This window comes from Indicator indicator, unplaced genomic scaffold (assembly GCF_027791375.1).
Source record: "Indicator indicator isolate 239-I01 unplaced genomic scaffold, UM_Iind_1.1 iindUn_scaffold_151, whole genome shotgun sequence".
NCBI classification, from domain to species: Eukaryota; Metazoa; Chordata; class Aves; order Piciformes; family Indicatoridae; genus Indicator; species Indicator indicator.
Genome location: NW_026539246.1, coordinates 25,326 through 37,955, shown reverse-complemented (window position 1 = coordinate 37,955; position 12,630 = coordinate 25,326). Strand labels below are relative to the sequence as shown.

Below are 12,630 nucleotides of genomic sequence, written 5' to 3'. Positions count from 1 at the left end.
TTTAGCTTAAAGAAAGCCTTTATCTTCCTCACAGACCCTTAGGAACTTCCCTTGGACTGTTCCATCGTGGAGAGGAATTTCCTGCCAGGGTTTTAGAGAGCAAGCCGTGATTTGGAGAGGGTTGTCTCTTTCTTCCTTCCAGAAAGTGGCCTGCACGGCGCTTATGACTTGCTGTTGGGACACACCTATGCTGCTAGGATCACTGGTACCTAAAACACCTCCATCACGATGCACAAGGGAGGCATGCGGAGGAGTTTTGCTCCTACCCTCCAGCCCAAAGGCACCAGGGCACAGCTCCTTGCCCAGGGGACACTGGCCAGTACAGCACTTCCAACAGAGCCGTTAAGGGCCTGTCCCCAGCCATGACTCTGGAGGTCACCTCTGCCTCAGGGCTCATCCCCCACCTCATGACCTGGTGAGGGATCTGACCGTGCCCCGAGCCCTGTTCCCAGCCCCGGCCGGGAATGTGACAATTCCCCAGGCCCTGTCCCAGTCCTGACCGGGAGCTTTGACCGTTGCCTGGGCCCGATCCCAGCCCTGCCCAGGAATTCCAAAGGTTCCCCGGGCCGAGTCTCCTCCTGCCGCCCATGGGGGTGACACCCCGGCGGGGGCCACGACCCGGGCGGGGGCCAGCGGCCGCGGCAATGAGGGGAGAGCGGGGCTCGCGGCGGGGAGCCAATCGGAGCCCTCAGCGCCTGGTCCGATCTCCCCGGAGCTGTCTCATTGGTCGCTCTCCTCCCCTCGCCTCACGGCGGCGGCCAATGGGGGTGGGCGCGCAGGGGGAGGGGCGTGGCCGGGCGGCGAGCGCGCGAGCGGCGGGCGCGGCATGGCGAGGTCCCGGCGGCCGTGAGGAAGCGCGGGGAGACGGCGGTCGCCATGTCGCCGGTGTGGTCGCTGGTGGTGGGGCTGCTGCTGCTGCTGCTATGGGTACGGCACCGGGGGCTGGAGGCCGTGCTGGTGCACCACCGCTGGGTCTTCGTCTGCTTCTTCCTCATGCCGCTTTCCATCCTCTTTGACGTCTACTACCAGCTGCGCGCCTGGGCCGTCTGGCGCCTGCACAGCGCCCCGCGGCAGCACGGCCAGCGCGTCCGCAACATCCAGGCGCAGGTGAGGCCCCGGCGGAGACACGCGCCCCTCCTGTTCCCGGCCATGGGGGGCGGTTCGGCGGAAGGGGAACTCGTCCCCCGTTCCCCTCGTTTGTGTCCCCGCAGGCCGGCGCTGCTCCGGGAGCTGGCGGCGCGGCGCGGCACCCTCCCCTCTTCCCACTGCCTCCCCCGGTGGGAAACCCGGCCGTGGCATCCGGAGCGGGAAGAGGCAAGCGGCTAAAAGGCAGCGGGCGTTTCTGTCCCCGTGGGGTGTATTTTTCCGGTCTGAAACTCCTCTCGAAGTTGCGGCGTTAACAGCTGGCGAGTCCGGCTGCAGCTGTCCCGCTGCCGCCGCCGTGACAGCCTCAGAAGGTGGGCTGAGGAGCACCCTGTGCCCCCACACGGCCCAGGCACAGGTCCTGTGCACCTGTGTTACGTCCCAGTGTCAGTCTTTGAACGGTTGCCTTAATACCGCCTTTTGATACCCTTTGCGTTGTTAGTGCCGAGAGATGATCGAAGGGGAGCGAAAACTTTTCATCCCCCACAGAAAAGCAGCTGTCTATAGCGCTTCTGCGCTCTCTGGTATCTGTCATGTCTGCTGCTGTTTTCTTGCTTGGCTCTCATGTTCATTGCAGATGCAGATGGATATTGGTGTGCACAGAGCTACTGGAGGGTTTGAGGCAGGGTTTTTATCGCCAGCTGTAGCAGCAATTGAGCTTTGAAGAAAACACAGCTGACATTTGTTCCCTGAGTATCAATCACTGTGGCTTTGCAAAATTGTGGCTTACACATTTTCCTTCTCCACTTTTCTCTCTTTGCCCATTCATTTGCAGGCTCAGATTTTTTTTTTTTTTTTTTTTTTTTTTTTTTTTTTTTTTTTTTTTTTTTTTTGTGTATTTAGGAGGAGAGATTGCATTCATGTGGACCTGGCCCTTAGGGACATCATTTAGTGTTGGCCTTTTAGTGCTAGATGATCTTGGAGGTCTCTTCCAGCCAGATATATTCTATGATTAACCTTCACAGAACTGAGATTATTTGTGCCAGTGCTAGTACCTCCCTTAGAGTATAGGTTTTCCTGTGTATTTTTTAAACTTTCATTGTAGTTTTCTGAATCCCATCTCCCAACAAACAAAAAACCCCAAAAGCTACAGGTTATTAGAAATGCTTCCTCTACATAACTGAATCCTGGTTATATTTCATTTAGAAGTTCAGAGCTCTGCAGAGAGACTTCCAAAGTGTCACTACTCAGAGACATCCAGACTTTCTTACTGGCAGGTAGAATCATAGAATGATTTAAAGGAGATTCTCCTCCCCCCCTACTCTGCCCTAGTGAGACCTCACATGGAATATTGCTTCCAGTGCTGGGCTCTCCAGTTCAAGAGGGACAGGGATCTACTTGAGAAAGTCCAACAGAGGGCTTCAAGGATGATGAAGAGACTGGAGCACTGCCTGATGAGGAGAGGGTGAGAGACCTGGGGCTGTTTAGTCTGAAGAGGAGAAGACTGAGAGGGGATTTAATAAATGTCTATAAATATCTGAGGGCTGGGTGTCAGGAAGGAAGGGACAGCCTCTGCTCACTTGTGCCCTGTGACAGGACAAGGGGCAATGGATGTAAACTACAGCACAGGAAGGTCCCATCTCAAGGGTCCCAGAGCACTGGAACAGGCTGTCCAGAGAATCCCTGTCTGGATGTGTTCCTGTGTGACCTGTGCTAGATTCTATGGTCGTGCTCTGGCAGGGAGGTTGAACTGGAAGATCTCTGGAGGTCCCTTCCAACCCCTAACATCCTGTGATCCTGTGAATGGTCTGTTGGAAGGGACCTCCAAAGGTCATCCAGTCCAACCCCCTCTGTCAGCAGGGACATCCTCCACTAGACCAGGTTGCCCAGAGCCCTGTTGAGCCTCACCTTGAATATCTCCAGGGATGGGGCCCCAACCACCTCCCTGGGCAACCTGTTCCAGTGTTCTACTACCCTTGTGATAAAGAACTTGTTCCTAAGGTAAAGAGCTTGTTCCTAAACATGCATGAGGTAACATGCATGTAGAGCAGTTAACAGCATTTCTGAACACTTTTCCAGTGAGGGAAAGACGTTTCTGGTGCGTTACTGAGGACATGTGTGTGCCTTACAGCAGCAGTTCAGTCGTTCCCTTTCGGCAGGTTCGGGAATGGAAGAAAGAAGGCAGCAAAAGGTACATGTGCACTGGCAGGCCTGGCTGGCTGACTGTGTCCCTGCGAGTTGGCAAGTACAAAAAGACTCACAAGAACATCATGATCAACTTAATGGATGTTCTGGATGTGGACAGAGAAAGACAGGTAACAAATTCATCAGAAAGCTTTCATGATAATGATGCTTACAGCTTTGTTTTGTTGTTTGTTTGTTTGTTTGTTAAACTGTATGTATAGCTGAAGAGGAGATGAGATTCCATAAAGAACAAAGGGTTTGTGTAGCTGTAGGCTCACCAAATTTCAGGTTTCCCAACCTGTGCTCGGATCATTCTATCCCAAAAACACAGCATATGGAGTTGCTTAGCTTTTCTGTGCTGGAGCCTAAAAGAGCAGATTGATTTATGGTACGGGGGACTGAGCAACAAGATGTTGAGGCAGAGGAGGAATCACTAAATAGTTTCAACTATTTTTAGTGGTGCTCTTAGGAAAGTAAGTCTCCAAATTCTGATAACAGATGGAAGTTCAAGACAGCCATATTCTGTCATGGTTAATGCTGAACACTTAATTAATGTTTTCGTGGTGGGGGGATGTGGGAATTTGCTTTCTTTGCTTTCTAGGTTGTTCGTGTGGAACCTTTGGTGACCATGGGCCAGCTGACTGCCTACCTGAACCCTATGGGCTGGACTATTCCTGTGGTGCCAGAGCTTGATGATCTAACAGTTGGTAAGGGTCATGATGACAAGAGACTCCCTGGTTGTTGTGCAGCAGTAACATGTTGCATTATTTCCAAGGTCCCAGAAATGGAACCTTAAGGCCTCTTGCGGTATTTATGTTGTAAGCACTTCCTGGTTTGTTTGGGGTTTTTTAAATAGATTTAAAAGTCAGGCTTAAAAGAGGAGGCTTTGTTCCCATAAACCACCTTCACTTTAGAGGATGTTGCATTTGATTTGTTTTGTGCTCTCTTGATAGGTGGCCTGATCATGGGGACTGGCATCGAGTCTTCATCCCATATCTATGGACTTTTTCAACACACCTGTGTGGCCTATGAAATTGTTCTTGCTGATGGAAGCCTTGTGAGATGCTCACCAGTAAGACAAAATGTTATTTTGCTATCATTTACAATGTGGTTGACAGTTACCAGTATGGATATATGATTGAGTATGACATACTTTTTGCAGACTGAAAATTCAGACCTATTTTATGCAGTGCCTTGGTCTTGTGGTACTCTGGGTTTCCTGGTTGCAGCAGAAATAAAAATGATTCCTGCCAAGAAATATGTCAGATTACATTACCAGCCTGTGAGAGGACTGCAGAAGATTTGTGAAAAGTTTACTGAAGAGTCTAAGAAAAAGGAGAATAGTTTTGTGGAAGGACTCGTGTATTCTTTGGAGGAAGCAGTCATCATGACAGGAGTCTTGACTGATGAAGCTGAGCAAAGCAAGGTAACTAAAGGGAAGTTAATCACCAAGTAAAAAAATAACCCCCAAGGTTCAACTAAAGCTGTATTACATGCCAGTAAAAAAACAGAATCATTGTAAGATTGGAAGAATCTCTTAACCATGGGATTAAAAGTTAGATTTGCCCAACAGAATGTTTTAACTTACAGCTCTTTGCTACTACAGCAGAGTCTGTACTGTAAATCTCTCCAATCAAGGAGCAATGACCCACTGATTTCATTATTACAGCCAATAATTAGCCTACAGCCTTTTCAGAGAAATAGAATCATAGAATTGTTAGGGTTGGAAGGGACCTCAAGGATCATCCAGTTCCAACCCCCCTGTCATGGGCACAGACACCTCACACTACATCAGGTTGCTCAGAGCCACATCCAGCCTGACCTTAAAAGCTTCCAGGGATCAGGCTTACACCACCTCCCTCCAACCTGTTTCACTGCAGTACCTATGGAGGAAGAGAAGTCACTTCCTTCATACACAGAACAATGCTGGTTTACAGTGCAGTTATCCAGAGGAGCTCATACACTGCAGTTAATTATTCAGAGGAGCTCTTACACTGCAGTTAAGAGGAGCTTTTACACTGCAGTTATTCAGAGGAGCTCTTACACTGCAGTTAGTTATTCAGAGGAGCTCTTACACTGCAGTTAGTTATTCAGAAGAGCTCTTACACTGCAGTTAGTTATTCAGGGGAGCTCTTACACTGTAGTTATTCAGAGGAGCTCTTACACTGCAGTTAGTTATTCAGAGAAGCTCTTCCTCCAGCAGGCTTTTAATACAGTTTGTATCTGTAAAACACATCAGGGACAGGCTGCCTGTTCACTGAAGCCCTCAACCTGAATGTTTCTCCTCAGCCATGAGGCTTTGAATGATGAGGTGAGAGCTTGGTATTTTTAGGAATCCAGTTCTGTCACATTCTTGGTATGTGGTAACAGGCAAGCCTTGCAAGCCTTACTTAAATTAAAGTGAAACAGCAAACAAGGTAAGGAGGAGCCATTTGTGTGGAGGAATGAAGGATCCCTGGGTCTCTTGTGACAGCCTCATTCAAACTGTCACAGCAGGTACAAGATTGACTTCACAGTAAAGGAGTTTGGGGACGTACTCAGTGTTGCCTTGAGGTGTAACTGTTCCCTGTGGTGGTGTCTGCTAATGAGTGCACGTTTTATTGTAGATAAACAGAATTGGTAACTACTACAAGCCATGGTTCTTCAAGCATGTGGAGCAGTATTTGAAGGAGGACAGGACTGGAACAGAGTACATTCCCTCCAGGCATTACTACCACAGGCACACACGCAGTATCTTCTGGGAACTCCAGGTAAGACCAGTTCCAAGACTAAAATAACAACTGCAGGAAGAAGCTCTGTTCTCTCCCAGTGTGGGCACAGTGTTCCTCCTTCCCATGGCCACACAGCTGTCTTTCCTGGCAGGAATAAATCATAGAATTGTTAGGGTTGGAAGGGACCTCGAGGTTCATCCAGTTCCATGGGCCCTGCCATGGGCAGGGACACCTCACACTACAGCAGGTTGCTCAGAGCCTTAAAAATCTTCAGGGATGAGGCTTCTACCACCTGTTCCAGGGTTCCACCATCCTCATGGGAAAGAATTTCTTCCTAACATTCAATCTGAATCTACCCACTGCTGTTTTGTCTCCATTCCCCCCAGTGCCATCACTACCTGACACCCTAAAAAGTCCCTCACCAGCTTTCTTGTAGCCCCCTTCAGATACTGGAAGGCCACAAGAAGGTCTCCTCAGAGCTTTCTCCTCTCCAGACTGAACAGCCCCAACTCTCTCATTCTGCCCTATTGCAGAGGAGCTCTCATCCTTGTGGCCCTTCTCTGGACACATTCCAGCACCTCCAAATCCTTCTTGTGACAGGGGCTCCAGAACTGGATGCAGCACTCCAGGTGGGGTCTCACCAGAGTGGAGCAGAGGGGGAGAATCACCTCCCTCACCCTGCTGGCCACACTTCTCTTGATGCAACTCAGGATCCGGTTGGCTCTTTGGGCTGACAGTGAACACTGCTGGCTCATGCTGAGCTTCTCATCCACTAGCACCTCAAGTCCCGCGCCTCAGGGCTGCTCTCCAGCCAGTCACTGCCCAGCCTATATAAAGAATGAAGTTTATGGGGAATTGAAAAATCCTTCATTTGGGCAAAACAAATCCAAATGCACTTCTTTACATACAGACATAGAATCACTGAGGCTGGGAAAGCCCTTTAAGATCATCACATATAAGGCATTAGATCATAATCTCCTGATTTCCTTTTTATTGCTTTTCTGAATGTAAACCTTAAGTACATATTGTAATGTTAAGCTTTTATAGCTATTAAAGTGATTGCCAAAGACAGGCAATGGGAAAATAGCATGAATGTGAAACTGGCTGAAAGTTTGCCCTGCCTAAACTCAACAACAGTAATTATGCAGGAAGGTCATTACTTTGAATTTCATAAATGTATTCACTGTGATGTGCCTTTACATAAAATTTTATTGGCATTCTGACAGATCCCTATTTCTCCATTTTGAATTTCTGGAGTGAGATACTGGGTTCTTTCAGCTCCCAGGGAAAGAACCTCAGAGATCATCTGCTGCACCCATGGCAGGGACACCTCTCAACTTGACTCAGCTGCTCAAGGCCTCATCCAACCTGGCCTTGAACACTCTGAGGGAAGAGATATCCATAACCTCCCTGGGCAGCCTATTCCAGAGTCTCACCACCTTCCTACTGAAAAACTTTTTCCTCAGATCCAGTCTAACCCTGCTCTCCCTCAGCTTCAAACCATTCCCCCTTGTCCTGTCTCTAGACATCCTCATGAAGAGTCCCTCTCCAACCTTTCCTGTAGGATCCCTTCAGGTACTGGAAGGCAGTTCTAAGGTCCCCTTGGGAATCTTCTTCCCCAGGCTGAGCAACTCCAGCTCCCTTAGCACTCTCATGGCAGAGGTACTCCAGCCCTTGGCTCATCTTTGTTTAGCAAAAACATCAGCAGTTAACGTCATTGAAAATCTGACTTAATGCTGCTCTGAGCATCTGGAAGTGTTGCCTTTTGGCTCTCTTACATGCTCCTAAGCCCCACTGTTTTTTCTTCCTTCTTCACAGGACATCATTCCTTTTGGCAATAACCCTGTTTTCCGTTACCTGTTTGGCTGGATGGTTCCTCCCAAAATCTCTCTGTTAAAGCTCACCCAAGGGGAAGCCATCCGGAAGCTGTACGAGCAGCACCACGTCGTTCAGGACATGCTGGTGCCCATGAAGAGCCTGGAGAAATCCATCCAAACCTTCCACGATGACCTTCATGTAAGAACATGCTCTTAAATTAAAACACTCTTGTGTGGTGAGAGCTGTGGCTGTTGATCTTAAGGCTTAATAACCTGCCTGTGTAAAAGGTCATTGTTGTATCGTGGGCACTGCTCTGCTTTGTGGCTCTGTGGTGCAGGGCTGCAGAAAAAAAAACAAGGAGCACAGCTTTCTGAAAACAAAAAAAAGAATTCAAAGTGATTCAAACTTCAGCAGAAGCCCAACACTTGTGCAAGTTTTTTTTTTTCCACTTAGTAAATCCTGAACTGATTCCAAACTGTGGGAATTAATTTCCCTTTCTTGGTTTTCTTTCTGAATTTATTGTAGTTGCTGTAAGAAGTACAAAGTTCGTGATTTCCATTTTGGACTGACCTGGAAAAGAAAACTTCTTTTTCTGATTTTACTCCTAGTGTGTATTCAGTTGTTGCTTTGGGATTAGGGACTTTTCTTTTATTTCAACTATTTGAGGGGGAGGAGATGTAATTCTAGGAGGACACAGCACACATTCTGAGCATCTCAATCTGTCAGTGTTACTGTCAGTAGAAAGTGCAGCAGATCGCAGTCCCAAACAGTGAAGAAATCCTCTTAGATCTTCACTTTGTCATCTTACTAAGAGATAGCTCAAAGGACTGTCTTGTTAAACATAAGTGATCAAGTGTTTTCCTTGCAGGTGTACCCTCTCTGGTTATGTCCTTTCATATTGCCTAATAATCCTGGTATGGTCCATCCAAAAGGAGATGAAACAGAACTCTACGTGGATGTAGGAGCTTATGGAGAGCCCAAAAGGAAACAGTTTGAAGCCAGGGCTTCAATGAGGCAGATGGAGAAGTTTGTAAGAAGCATGCATGGGTAAGTATTCCCACTCCTTAGAACAGGAGTAATGCCATAGAATTTACACCTGTGTGGTTTAATTGCAGTTGTTTAATCCCACAGAACTTTAATATTGCAATCATTTAGCAACTACAGTAGCTGAAAACTAACTTTTAATTCCTAATTTGACTTTCAAGCGTGATTTCACTCTTGCTATTTGATTGCAAAACCAAACAAGTGAGAAGTGTGGCTGAAGTTCCTGCAGTGGAACTGGGAGCTAGGTAGCTTCAGATCACCTCTGTGTCCTTTCAGCTTTGGGAGTGGAGTCTCTGCTGCAACAAAATGCATGCTGCCAGGTGCAGAAAGCCCCTGGTGGGTGTAGGTGTGAGTCAGTGACTGCTCTCAGCAAGGCTGGCTAGCAGAGTACTCAGGAGGGCAGCCACCCAGCTTGCACACTGCAGCTGCCTTGTTCCAAAACAGTTTAGATCAGGGGCAAACCAAGCATTCCACAGTCCCTCCAGAAATCCCACAGGCTTGATACGGTCTGGACAGCCTCCCCTCCTGCCCTTGGGATTGTTCTGCTCTCCGCAGTCCTTGCAGCATTGTGCCACAGCCTTGCCCTATCCTTGCAGAGGGAGGCCAGCCTTGGCTCTCCCCTGCAGTCCCTCTGTGCTGGTGGCAGCCTTCCCTCCCTCACAACTTGTGCTTCCTTTTCCCTGCCCCAATTCCTATCACATAGGACCGTGGTAGGCGTCAGCTCTGTGCCCACCATCTGTCACAGACTCGTGCCAGCCTCATTTGCTGTAGTAGTGTCACTGGAGAAGCAGTCAGAGGCTTGTTTCTCAGGAACAAAAAACAACTACAGAGTATTTTTACACCATCAGTATGATTTATCCACATTGCTGATTTGACCTACTTCTCAGTCTAACAGTCACTATATCCCATGTGGCTGAGCAGCCATGGTGAGGCTACTTCAAGATGATTTGGAAGAGTGCTGAGTGACTTCAGTTGCAATAAAGGGTCTGCCGGAGAACAAAGCAACTCAAACGTAGTTCTAAGCTTTTATTTTGATTAAGCTTTTAATTACAGCTCTTTACCAATACAGTTTTGTCTCCTCTTTACCTATCACTGGGAAATGAGCAGTGGAGTTTTGTAATCAGATACAACAGCAGAGCTTTATGCAAGAGTTTGTGTTTTACTGCTGTGCTCTGATGCCAGCTGCGTTTCAGAGCGTGGAATGCAAACGTGAGGAAGATTGCACAGCTAAAGACAGGTTTCAGTGCTTGTTGGGAACGGGCCTTGAGCCAGCAATGTGCCCTCGTGTCCAGGAAGCCCAGTGGCAGCCTGGGGTGGGTTAGAAGGGCTGTGGTGAGTAGGTTCAGAGAGGTTCTTTTGCCCCTCTGCTCGGCCCTGGTGAGGCTGCATCAAGAATGTTGTGTCCAGTGCCGGGAACTGCTTGAAAAAATCCAGCGCAGAGCCACAAAGATGCTGAAGGGAGAGGAGCATCTCCCTGCTGAGGAAAGGCTGAGGGAGCTGGGGCTCTGCTTGAAGAAAAGGAGCATGAGGGGTGACCTCATTCGTGTTTATGAAGATGTGCAGGGCAGTTGTCAGGAGGATGGAGCCAGGCTCTGCCCAGGGATGTCCAATGATAGGACAAGGGGCAATGGGTGCAAGCTGGAGCAGAGGAACAGAAGGAAAAAGTTTTTCCCTGTGAGGGTGCCAGAGTCCTGGAACAGGCTGCCCAGAGAAATTGTGAAGTCTCCTCTGGAGACATTCAAAATCTGGATGTGTTCCTGTGTGACCTGCCCTGGGTGAGCCTTTTCCATCGGGGGGCTTGGACTGGATGATCTTTCGAGGTCCCTTCCAACCCCTAAAATTCTGTGATTGTGTGACCTTTGTCACACTGTGCTTCATTTACACTATAAATTTATCTTCTCAGCCTGATCTGATTTGGCAGTCTTTTGCCTTCCCAGTTATATTCTCAACCCCAGTTTAAAGAAACCTTAAGAGATCAAAGAATGTGTTGTTATATCTGCTGGGAGAGCATTTTGTAACACAGGCTGACACAAGATGCCATGACTGTACCTCCATGGATCATAAAACAAGCTGAAAAAATAGGGGGTTTTATTGGAAGCTGGAATTAAAAGGTTTTGCAGCAAAAAAAGGAAAAGCAGACCTTCAGAAACAGCTGAGAAAGTATTGGGTGAGGAAAGTTTAGGTTATGGGTGAGTTTTGGTGCAAAGGGGCCATACTTTTCATTTGGAGCAGCTTTTGAAGTTCTCTCTAGACTGAGTTGCTGAGAACACCACTTGTTGGAACACAAGTTGACAGATCTGGCTGCACATGGTTAGGATCACAGAATCTTAGAATGGTTTGGGTTGGAAGGGACCTCCAGAGGTCTAGTTCAACCTCCCCTGCAGTCAGGAGGGACATTCTCCACTAGATCAGGTTGCTCAGATCAGTTGAGGATAGGGCTTCAACTACCATCCTGGGCAACCACCCTCATAATGCAGAACAGCCAATCTAAGTCTCCTCCAATTTCAAGCCATTGCTCTTCTAAGCATGAACCACTCTCTACACAGAAATTTTTTGAGCCCTTTTCCCTTTGCAGTGGCAGAAACTAACAAAGGAATCAATATATTGGTGACTACAGAAGTGTTCTGAGCTATATTTTAAAAACAAGCAATTTTAATTGCTTTCTTATCCCACCTTCCCCTTCACCTCAACAACCGTAGCAGTATTCTGCTCTTTTCACCATTACAGAGCGTTTCCTCTTGGGAAAAGAAATGATGGTAATGTAAAATCCAGAAAATAGGAGAGTTTGTGTGTGTGCCAGCATAGTCCATGTGAGCAGCTGGCATTTGCTGCTTCTCAAAAAGCATTTTTGGTGGGGTTTGTGGTTCAGAATGGTAGGGATTGGAAGGGACCTCCAGAGATCATCCAGTTCAACCCCCCTGCCAAAGCAGGATCACCTAGAGGTTGAGTATTTGCTGTATTCATGCCTTACCCTGAATGTTGGTGTTCTGTTCCAGGTCTTGTGGCACAATTACTACTGAATCTGTCTCTTTTGTTTCTCCTCTCCAGTTTCCAGATGCTGTATGCAGATTGCTATATGACCCGGGAGGAGTTCTGGGATATGTTTGATGGTTCCTTATACCACAAGCTGAGGGATGAGATGAATTGCAAGGATGCCTTTCCAGAAGTGTATGACAAAATCTGCAAAGCTGCAAGGCACTGAGCTTGGGTAACCTAATCAAGCAATCAGGGAAAGATGAATTTACCTATAGCTAGTCAATATATACCCTTTAAAACAACAAACAAACAAACAAAAAAAGCTTTATTGCTCTCCAAATAAGCTCCTTCCTGTCGATGTTTGAAGATATGAATTCCTGCTTTATACTTTTTATGTTTAGTATTTCCTTGGATGTTTTAAACCCCATTTTCCATATTTCTTTGGATGTTTTAAACCCCATTTTCCAAACTCAGAAGTGATTGTTTCTAACAGATCTCAAGTGCTAGCCTTTGTATCTGATGTAGGGACGTGAGCTCACCTGTTTCCAAGCGGTAGAACAGCAAACGGTTGGCTGAAGATCAACTGGAGTGACACCGGCTGTATGGTATACCTGTGTTGAGCATGACTGTTGGAAATGGTGGGGAGGGCTCAGAAACAGGTGCCAAAGCTGAAAGCATTGTCAAATGAATGATGGTGTTAAAGCCATTTGCCTCCTCCAGTGGGGAACCTGTAGGTCAGCTCAGCGATGGTACCGCTGGCTGTAGGGCGCCACACAGTGCCACGCTGCTGGTGTCCTACTGTGCCATCAGCTCA

At 47.7% G+C, this 12,630-nt stretch overlaps 1 protein-coding gene across 1 annotated transcript; it reads left to right on the top strand.

Annotated features, from left to right (window-relative positions):
- Positions 1-876: 876 nt before the first annotated feature.
- Positions 877-12,042, top strand: DHCR24 (24-dehydrocholesterol reductase). The gene is made up of 9 exons (XM_054398860.1): positions 877-1,107; positions 3,243-3,398; positions 3,869-3,974; positions 4,221-4,339; positions 4,430-4,693; positions 5,874-6,017; positions 7,797-7,994; positions 8,665-8,843; positions 11,889-12,042. Exons 1-9 carry the CDS (start codon positions 877-879, stop codon positions 12,040-12,042), a joined length of 1,551 nt encoding a protein of 516 aa, XP_054254835.1.
- The last annotated feature ends 588 nt before the right edge of the window (positions 12,043-12,630 follow it).

Coding starts and splice junctions, on each gene's coding strand:
- DHCR24 (XM_054398860.1), top strand. CDS start 877: ATGTCGCCGGTGTGGTCGCTGGTGGTGGGGCTGCTGCTGCTGCTGCTA. Junction 1,108..3,242: donor TCCGCAACATCCAGGCGCAG/GTGAGGCCCCGG, acceptor CCCTTTCGGCAG/GTTCGGGAATGGAAGAAAGA. Junction 3,975..4,220: donor GCTTGATGATCTAACAGTTG/GTAAGGGTCATG, acceptor CTCTCTTGATAG/GTGGCCTGATCATGGGGACT.